At 46.3% G+C, this 11,102-nt stretch overlaps 1 protein-coding gene across 1 annotated transcript in view; it reads right to left on the bottom strand.

Moving 5' to 3' along the window:
* LOC311340437 (VPS10 domain-containing receptor SorCS3-like) overlaps nt 1-11,102 on the bottom strand; it is a gene marked incomplete at both ends in the record, with an annotated part of 88,742 nt that overhangs the window by 46,484 nt on the left and 31,156 nt on the right. Inside the window, 1 exon segment of the mRNA XM_084465332.1 lies at nt 7,949-8,107. Within this exon segment, the coding sequence (XP_084321458.1) occupies nt 7,949-8,107 (159 nt within the window).

Below are 11,102 nucleotides of genomic sequence, written 5' to 3'. Positions count from 1 at the left end.
GGAATGAAAAGATGAAGAAATGTGTCATAGACTCAGAAAAACCACACACACACATGTCAAGAAGAATGACTGGTGTAATGCATGTGTGTGTTCTCATGTATGCATGGGTTCTGAGCATGTCTCCCTGCGTGTGCGTGTTCGAGTCTGTGCATGTGTGTGTACATACGTGTGCGTGCGTGCGTGTGTGCGTGATTGCATGTGTGTGTTCTCACGTAAGCACGGGTCTGAGCATGTGTCTGTGCGTGTGTGAAAGTCTGTGCATGTTTGTTTGTGTGTTTGCGTGTGTGTTTGCGTGTCCCCTGGCATATGCACTCATGAAGCTTGGTATGCCCATCCGAGCGTGTGTGTACGTACCGCTCAAGAGGGAGTTGCTCATCTGACAGGTTGATAGGTTGATGATGTATGACGGATTAATGATTTCCCCCCCAGCCCCCCCGTTAACGTGATTAACAATGTTATGTTACCCTCTGTGTCTCCTCCAATCACAACGTGTGCAGCCGAGCCAGCAGTAATTTGACCATTTTCCTCAACAGCAGATCCGTTTTGCATCTTCAAGACGCTCCAGCCAGATTGCCAACAACACCCCCCCCCCCCCCCCCCACCACCACTCTCCTCGTCCCAGACACCCACCACCCCTGCTCAGACCCTGACAGACTCAGCTAGCTTATCCAGATGTGTCCGCACCTGTTCAGCTGTGATCTCTCCGAAACCATAAGGTGGAAAATTATCCTCCAGACGCTCGCCTTGCCCTTGGAACGCGACCACTTGATCTAGTTTTGCTTGGTCTACTTTCAGTCACAGACTCAAACTTGGGACACGGGTGTGTCCCGAAGTTGTTGTTTCGGACCGCCCTTGAGCAAAAGAAAAAGGCTTTACTACTACCAGCAGGCTTCCCGGCGGAGTTCCCCTCGCGGGTCTCTTGTGGTCATGTAGTGGTTCCGACTCTAGGTCACCTTGTGGGTGCTCCTCAATGGAAACAAGAGTGTTTTCGGTCTGACAGATTATTGCGGTGAATGTAAATGTTTACGGAGACTTCACAGAACATATGGGCCAAACAAATCACCTTGGGTCAAATTGCCTCTTTCACTCATGCGTGTGGAACTCTGTGTATATGCGCCGGATACACACCGGCATCTCCTCTGAACCCAGAGCGCCGGCTGTTACCTTGTGTTTTGTCACTGACGTATGTACGTCTTTGTCCACTGACGTATGTACGTCTTTTATTCCTATCAATCCACTGCTGACCCGACACCACCTGCCTTTTTCTTTCCCCCCCCCCCCCCCAACCACTCACACTGTACCACACACTGTATAGAGAGACACGGAGCCACTTCAAGGCCACAACATAAAGGAAGCGTAAGAGAAGACCGCCAGCCGCCCCCCCCCCCCCCCCCCCACTCCGGAAATGGCCGCCCTCCTACAACAGGGTAACAGGGCTCACCCTCGTTATGAATAGGACCAATGGGTTACATCATTAGGGGCAGTGGTGGAGGGGGGGAGCTGTGTGTGTGTGTGTGTGTGTGTGTGTGTATATGTGTGAGTGAGTGATTGAGTGATTGAGAGAGAGAGAGAGGGCAAGAGAGGGAGAGGAGGGGTTGCTGGCCATGGTTGGTGATGAAGAACTTACTGAGAGGAGATTGGATTTAAACAAGTGCCACCGCGGTTCTGGTGGGCTTGCAAGAAGGGGGACGGGGGGAGACGACGACGGGGGGGACGGGGGGATGGGGGTGTAGGGCGGGTGGGTGCACAATGAGTGACTAGGTGGAGACTGCATGATGATGAGACACTTAGTTTCCCCTACTGTTCAGATTTATGGGCTGGGAGGCCTGTTAGGATCATTAGGGGAATGGTGAAAGGGGGTAGGGAGGGAGGGAGGGAGAGAGAGAGGGAGGGAGGGAGGGAGGGAGGGGTGGAGGGAGGGGTGAAGGGAGGGAGCGAGGGAGGGAGAGAGTGAGGGAGGGAGAGAGTGAGGGAGGGAGGGAGGGGTGGAGGGAGGGAGGGAGAGAGTGAGGGAGGGAGGGAGGGAGGGAGGGGTGGAGGGAGGGAGGGAGGGAGGGCTGGTGGCCACGACAAAAACGGCACTGACTATTCTCCTTTTTTTATTTCTAGCTCTCATTCTGGTAACGCAGCACTTTTGAACCATAAATCTTTGATCCTCCCTTCGCATTATTTATGCAATGGCATTTTTTTAATGAAGGACTCCTCTTTAATTTCACAGTCCAATTAGTTAATTGCCAAAACATGCATCTTTTGAGGCGTTATCAAACAAAACATGTTTCCCACATTGGGAGCAATCGGTGAAGAAAACCACATTGCTAGAATAAAAGGTGAAAACATCTGTTTAAATTGGAATACATGGAGACAGTCGAGAGTGGACGTTCCACATATTATATGTGCAACGTGTGATCCTCGTTAATGAACCGTTGTTCCACATTGTAGGTTGGACTGGGAACATCATTGCGGAATTGTAAAGTGGACAATCTGTACCACGTTGAGTTCGGTAAGTTTGCTATATGTTCACAGTTGTAAATGTATGCTCGTTTGACTGTATGGGTTTGGCAAACCTGTTGCGTAATTTATGTTGCACAATCAATCTAAAATCCAGGTTGGGGTTGTGCAATTGTACCCAATGACTCATACCTAAGTGTGTTCACATTCTGAAATGTATGGTCCGACAAATATCATAATACGATTAATTGCACTTGTTGTGTTTGTTCGCAGTGCGCTTTATTTTCCTGTTGAAATAAAACACTTGAATGAATTACGTTGAGCTGAATAATGACGGTTGGTGTCAAAGTGGGTTTGAAAACATTAGGTTTGCGTTATGCTTCAAGTGGTAAGGCTGCACAAAATCATTTAAATGGACTTTGTTGGTTATCTTCTATGTTATTGTATTCATTTTTCTGTATTATTTGTCTACAAAACCATATTGTTTTGGAGGTACGCCTAAGTGGACTAAATGACGGTAAATTATAACTTAGCAAACTTATAATCATGTAAACCCAGCAAGAACCCAAAAGCTTTTCCACTGATTATCTCCATCTCATTTCTCCCCACCCAGGGACTCCATCGAGGAACGACAAAGCCAGATCTGACTGATCCTGCTGGCTTCAGTAAACGTCGTAATTGTACTCTGCCTGGCGGAATAAACCTTGAATTAAAAAAAAAAAAAAAAGAAGAAAACTCGTGAGAGGAATACATTGAGAGAGAACTCGGCAATCGACAGTGATGGACTCTCAGAATGGGCAGCTTGTCTCCTCTACCGTTGACACTGTGATGAAAGCGCGGCAGCCGAGTGATAGTAAAGCGAAACGTTTCATCCAAGGAGTCGTTAACGCTGGAATGTAAAATGAATAAACAATGAGGAAGCTGGATGAAAACAAAAGACAGACAAATGGATTCCACCGACAGGAAGACTCGCACCTCGACACAGCTGTGGTGTTTAAAGAGAGAGAGGGGGGGGGGGGGGGGGGGGGGGGGTTGTGGTGGGGGGCGGGGCTTCTCAATCGAGAGCGCGAGGTGCAACCTAATAGGAAGGCACCATCCATCCGTCTAAATTTGCCCTCGTTTCTTCAGTTCAGTTTCTTTGCCTGCGCCACTTCATCCCCGTCTCTGCCTCTTCCGCTCACGTTCCGCCGTTCTTCTGAGAGCCCAACCGCGTGAACGCAAACACAGGCTCTGGGGGAAGCCCGTCCTTTGCCGAACGCGTCCGGCTCCGCTCCTCCGTTCTCCTCCCGCTTCCCTACCCGACAGTGATGGGGGGTTGTTGTTTGTGTTTTGAAGGGACTAGAGAAAAGAGACCAGGCCACACGAACAGCCTGCGCCATTCCACGTTAGACGTTAGCATGAAGCTAAGGGCATCTGCTGCGATACGCCTTCAGAGGCTCCGCTAGCTGTTCACCAAAGGACATGGAAGCTATATCTTCCATCGCCCACCCGTCCATCCGTCCACCCACCCGTCCACCCACCCGTCCACCCATCCATCCTCCCACTCTCCGGGCTTCACTGTCCTGTAGGCCAGCAAAATGTGCACCAAAAATGTGCACCTTGTGTTTTCATTGTAGTGAGAAAAAAGCGCTCCCCATGCTAATGTCCCCAGCTCAGTCTATTGGGGTCATGTTGTTTGCACAGCATGGGAAAAAAAACGTATCGAGGTTGCCAACGGCAGCCATTTGTAAAAATCCTCCTGGTATTCGGTCAATTACCCAGGGAGCCACCACCTAGTCACACACACACACACACACACACACCTGAACCGATAGAAACACGTTATTTTTAGCTGTAATGCAACTCACAGCAAAGTGCCCTACACTTGAGAGAAGCTGGTTCGTTATATACGGCCGCCGAGACGCCGCCCCCCCCTTCATCTTGGCGGCGCATGTCCATCTGCTGTTTTGACAACGTAGTGACAATACATATCTGCTGCTCCGTTCAAATGAGAGGGCCCATCTGTTCCCTTCTTTCTACCGCTCCCCTCCTCCCCCGCTTCATTCACCCCCCTGACTGGATCTGGAGGTTGTCTCTTTGATATCCCCCCCCCCCCCCCCCCACCTATGTTCAGCGTTTCACCGTTGCCCTGCACACTCCAGGGTGTTGTGTAACACTCGCCTCTTTCCATCCATGTGTTATGTAAACATGCGCGTCCATAACTCTCAGTGCTATTAACGCTAATGCAGTCGTCCCGCGTTAACCTCCCAACAGCCCCCCTCCCAACACCGCCACCCTGACGTCACCCGGAGGTGGGTTTTTTTTTTCATCTTGAATTACCAAGACTACGGCGCTAACGAATCCAAAAGTGGGACCACCCACTCTCCCTCGCATGCTGTGGCTCTAAAGCAATTAAGAGCCTCGATCTAAGCCCACGGGGGACACACGTTTATCTGCAGAGGTCATATATATTTCAGTCTGTTCTGAAACCCTCTCCCGGTTCAAGCAGTTTCAAACTTTCCACCGCATCCCCGCGTCTTCCGACTGCAACTCAACGTAGCTCAATGTTTGTCTGGCACTTGAAGCCTGTTGTGTACACTTTCAGGACGCGACAGCAGTGCGGTGAGAATATAGGCCGGTCTTTAAATGTGAATCCCTTTGTGGAGGAGATTATGATGGTGCGTACAAACCTTGCGCATATCTCCCAGAATGAACACCTTGCAGTGTATAGTCAACCATGCTGTGCCTCCTTCCGAACTATTCCTGGTGTATTGTCTGCGCATTGCTCACTATAGCATCGGTATTTAGAGTACAAAGGAAGCGTGTGAGAAAGTTTTGCTGCGTCTGTGTTCAACTTCTGTATCTCGGTGTTGTGGAGGAAGGAACGCCGGAACGCCGGAACAGCGAGCTCTGTGCTAAGATGCGTGGCTTATGCAAGTAACCCAGGGTTCATCCGTGCCTCAGCAGAACCCAGATGATCTTAAAATACGTCGAGCATTATGGAAAGCGTCAACTTCGAATCGGGTGCATTAAAACTGAAATCGGATGACATAGCTCATGAGCAGGAGCAGAGGGTGAGGATTTAAAATGCTACTCATATTACTCACAAGGATGTGACGTTTGTAAATAATAACTATTGTTATACTTATAATAGGAGAATTGTAATAACATTGTGATGTATCCATGTCTTTGAGCTACTTGGACCCTGAATTTCCCCTAGGGATCAATAAAGTTACTATCTATCTATCTATCTAACATTACATCACGACGATCATGAAGTTGATTGACCAACTGGTCATCAATGGGAAACTAATCAAGTAGGAGAGAGGACTGCTAGGGCATCCGCATGGACTAACAAACAGGGCTTCACCGTTTATTTTCGTTGTAATACAAATAAAGGAAACAACTGTGCTTTCTATTTCTAACAGGTCAACAGGTTTTTTTGCTCACTTAACTTATCGGACATTTGAAATTCACAGATTTACCTTCATGAATCATGAATATAAATAAACACTCACAAACAATTTTTTTTTTCACGTCAAGTACTAAAAAAGTTTACCTCTTTACTTAAAACCTCCCTGAAAAGGAACACGGGTCTCTCATAAATAAATGAAAAGAAGTAAAAACAACTGCAGGCCAAATTGTTCTGGGCTTTTTGACAAAAAAGATTTTAAACTAAAAACTTTAATAACCCAGTCAACAGAGAGGGCAGGAAGTTTACGGTGGATAAAAACAGTAGGGATAGCTTTCCTAAGTGAGCCGTGTAGCACTCTCTCTTCCTGGAAGTTAACAGACTTGGCCATCGTCCTGCTTCTCACAAATCAACACTTTAGTGTGGTTAAATTCACTTCATCGTGTTTAAATAAAGTAATTCTGTTTACTCGCACTAAACATCCCAAGACTCTCACTTCACCTAATGAAATGTCCCAGGATTATAATAAAAGCAGGTAATAGAAAATAAACAATAATTAAAAACAATGGGGCAATGCAGGACTCTACCCACGGCCCAGAGGTGATCAAATAGAAGTAAGTTGTTTTTGTAAGTCTCATTGGAGCTTCTTGATGCTAATCCATTAACTTAACATGCAGGGGGGGGGGGGGGGGGGGGTGGTAGCTTTGTGCGATCATTGTTTACCATTACTTCTACCATGTACCATCAGGAGTCCCTGGGAATGAGTCGCAGGGGGGCCGGAAGGACAACATTCATTCCAGGAAATCCTCCCGACGCAAGATGATCTCAACAGTGTTGACGCGGTACCCCGTTCTTCTCGTCGGGCGCTAAATAATCACTCTGCCGAACACTTCCACTGTGGCTAATCACTTTGTTAGTCATGCTCCCTTAATAACTCTAATCTCAGCTTTGTAAACTGTGAAACAACATTAGCGAAGAATGAAACTTACTAATACAGTCTGTGGAGATGATTAATTGCACGTGGCAGCGGTCGGAAGCAATGAGAGCCCGCCTTTATGATTGACAACGCGGGCCTCCAGACAGCCCTCATAAGTTACTCATAACTTATTCATTTACACAATTAAAGAATTTCATACATTTGTGATCACATTATATATTACTACTTATACGACTACCACTTTGCCTGAATTTCATGAATCTAAACTGTGGCACTGTCTGTTTCCAATGGCAATGCATGTGTAACGGGTGGCACTGGATGCGGAAAAGCTTTCCCTGGTCTCATTTGTTCATCAACTGTGTAGTAAATAATTGAGTAATGCATAGTTGCATAGTTATTATTATGTCATTATCTTAAGCCCAAAGGCACACAGAGTGCAAATTCTGCTCCATATTTGTAATGAGACAAAACAACAATAAAAAGGTTAAAAAAAACGGTTTGAAGAAGCAAAGTATCACGAACGAACGCAGCAGAGCTAGTATTATTAACTTGCTTTGAATGTGACCCGAGTCTACTTGGTAAGGGGAAGTTTTGCTTTGGGCCGTATAGGGAAATATGTACAAAGGTCAAGAGGGTGTATTGGGATTTTTTTTTTCAGGGGGGAAGTTTGGATCTCCAATTATAATAAGGTTGTCCAAACATCCCCAAAAAGACCATCCCTGGTGAATATTGGGCTGAATATTTTTGAGGCGTGTCCCTGAATCAGTTTGATACAACTGGGAACACTGTTCATTATGTTCATGAATTATGTATTTGACATGTTGCACCCCTCCTTGTTCGGCTTGGAATTGAAGGTCAGTGACAGCCTGCACAGTGCTTCCCTGTTTTACTGTGAACCACTGAGGGGTAAATATTAGGTAGGAGAGGAACAAAAAGACACATATAGCAATCACCATTATTGTCTCTCAAACTACCCAGTAAAACCCAGTAAACCAATCTCTTGCGGGGGGAGGAAGTCATTTCAGAGTTTCGGTCCAAATCCATCCTGTTTCAGCGACGCAATCAAACAGAAGACCCTTTTTTTTTTACGGAGGAGGAGGAGGAAGACCCGACAACAAGACAAGCCGAGGAGATGGAAAGCAGTTAGGAGAGATGACAGAAGAAGACGTCACCTTCTGGTCGTGGCTGTAGGCTAAGGCCCAGTCCTCCTGGGTGGGATGGAAGAGGAGGCTGAGGATGTAGAAGCTGAGGCGGTACTTCTGGAAACTGGCCCCCTCGTCGGAGCTCACCAGAACACTGCTCTCAAACTCTGGGTCGGTCAGCACCATGATCTGAGAGGGAGAGAGAGCCACAGCGAGAGAGAGAGAGAGATCTGAATACAGTGCAACCTGCATGCTACACACAAACACACAAACATGCAAAAAAAGGTCAAAAATGTTGATGTTGTATTTTTTCCAATTGAATGCCAATGAAGCGCTTTCAATTTTGGAAAGAGAGCATATGAAAACAAAAGAGCGAGAGAGCGGTAAATATGAGCACCATATTGTGTCCTTGCATGTAAATAAATGTGGGTGTGCAATGTGCGTTTGCGTGCACGCTCTTCGGCTACAAAAGCGCACCTACCACGTATCAGACAAAGTGTACACCAGGGCATACACAGGTTGGACAAATGAAGAATAAGCATTATTTAAACGAGTCGGAGATGAGAGAGAGAGAGAGAGAGAGAGAGAGAGAGAGAGAGAGAGAGAGAGAGAGAGAGAGAGAGAGAGAGAGAGAGAGAGAGAGAGAGAGAGAGAAGACGACTAAAGAAGTCGAAGGGATAAAGAAGTAGAAGAGTGTGTACCGAGCCGCGCCAGATGAGCGCGGAGACAAGAGAGCCGTTAGTGGGACTGCGCCGCCGCGTCAGCAGAAAACACGTTCTCCTGGCGCGCGGGGAGCCCGCCGTCGTGCCAGGACCCTTTCTACCCCCACGTCTCCCCACTCCCATTCAGCCTGCAGCTTGCGTCTGTTGCCATGTAGTAGCATGTTGGGTGTTGGTTGTTTTCCCTGTGTGGGCTCCAAAGCACGAGCACTTTAGGAGAGTTCATGACGCCGCCCCCAGAACGCCGTCCTGATAATAGTGTCTTTTGTGGTTCCTGTCTATTTATAGACAATGGCCGTTCTGATGTAGTGCGACGCCAAGGCGTCAGATCTAGATCTAGACGCGTGCTAAATGACTTCCTGGCGGTTATTTCTCTCCGTGACAGACCTGGGCACACATCGCACTGAAAGACCCTCATCACTTGATATGATTAAACAGCTTTAAAAGATTGAAACAATTTATATTTATTCCCATAGCAACTCCCAGTATTCTGTCGCATTATAGCAAGCTGCGGAGATGGAGAACTCGGAAAATGTAAATCAGTGTGGAAATTGCATCATTGTGTCCTTCTGAATTCACTTAACAGGGAGCGTGGCTACGCCGTCACATTACTGTCACCGTTCTAAAGCGGCGCAAGAATGGTTTCCCATCACAAAGACGTACAGCTTACAGAACAATGTTTGCACAAAAAAAAAACCAGCGCTTCCACTACGAGAGCTTTTTTTACGACGCGGAGGTTCGCTCAGCGTAAATGACTCAATTAGACAAGGGGCGGTTCTGCTGATGGAACGCCACCAGGTGCATCGCGGTCGTAAGCTTGTTTACCCTGAGGGGTTATGGGTAAGGTTATGGAGCTCGTTCGTCTCAGTGGATTTTTGGCGCAAACGGCCTATACTTCAGAAGGGGATCCTGATCCGATGGGAAACATCGAGGAGAAGAATCGAGGGAGTAGGATTGATGGGATTATGATCACGTGGGGGAACTAACTTTCTTAAAAAAAACGACTGTGTGGGAGTACGTGTTATCACTGTGCCCACACAGCTCCCAAATAGCTGTTTTCTCCTTTCAGCCTGATCTGAATTGAGAAAACAGCGGCACATTTGTCACTGACAGAAATACCTCCCCTCTTTCTACAATTTTCCCTTCACCTCCCAAGCCATGATTTAGATGAATTGTTTTCCATTAGGGGCCACTAAACAGGCAAACAGGATTTCTTACACCTTCCAATTCCCTTCCATTCATTACATAGTACCACACGGGAGTGCAATTTACGCACACACTGCTTTTATAAGGACTTAAGACGTGATTAATTCCTATTTTATTATTTTGTCAAACATATTCCAATTCTTAAACATAAAAACTGGCTCCACGTGTATTTAAAAATATTCAAGATACATTACAGGTGAATTTCGTAGCAATGAATGTGTGTCCATTCATTTCTTTGGCGGTCTAAAGGTATTCATTTATTATGGCATGAAGGCAGACAACTCATGTAAGAGCTTGACTGCTATATATTTTCATGACATTTATTGTATTAGATTATAAGGGTTAATTACATTTCTATGCAGGCAGCACTGAACAAAGAATATTTATTAGACATAAAAACTATTCACACTGCACAATAGTGATCAAGCTACACTTCCCATAAACATTAATCTTTAGTGTAAAGGAATAGGATGTGGCACGCAGGATATAACCCAGTCAAACCCCCCCAGTCCCTTGGAGAAAAGTGATAATAATATTCTTCTCTCTGTTGACTTTAGGTGTTAAATTATTTTTGCAGTCCTCAGCCAATGGAGAGCCAGCAGTGGGGAAGACAAGAGGAGAGGGCGAGGTGGCAAACAATAACATAACCAATGCATAACCAATGCATCCAATAATATTCTTTTGTATTTTCTACTCTTTCTCATCAGTGTGATATTGAGCTCACATCCAACCCAACAGAACACATATTATGAGGCGCGGTGGAAGCTATCTGCGAACCTTATCCGAGGCTCTTGGAGGGTAACAAGACCACAGCAAATAAATCACGTCAAACCAAATCAATCAAATCATCTTTGACTCAAGGTGGACCACAGCAGTACCGCTGCAGCCCCATGCAGTGCTACCTCCCTGCTTTGCTTGATGTAGCAGCACCACAACTCGCTATGTATGTACTACGTATTCCTCTTCTTCTCCTCTCTCTGGCATTTGTTTGTTTGCATTGTTACTCTCAGACAGCCACCAATAAATCAGGGGAGTAGAATAGCTCCAGAAAGATAAATAAATAATGTTTATGGTTGTGATTTATGGGCGTGTTAAAATTATTTTTAATCATTCATGTAGGCTGCACACTGTTTATTATGGAGCATTATTGCGAGGGAATTCTGTTGTTGGCAAGCATGTCCGATTTAAATGCGTGAATGGAGATACAACACACTGTTGATTCTACCAACACATCCCTGCATCCATCCATCCATAAGATG

This window comes from Micromesistius poutassou (genome assembly GCF_964030765.1).
Source record: "Micromesistius poutassou genome assembly, chromosome: 3".
In the NCBI taxonomy this organism is placed as follows: Eukaryota; Metazoa; Chordata; class Actinopteri; order Gadiformes; family Gadidae; genus Micromesistius; species Micromesistius poutassou.
Note: the sequence above shows the minus strand (reverse complement) of the source record. Positions and strands in the feature narration are given on the sequence as shown.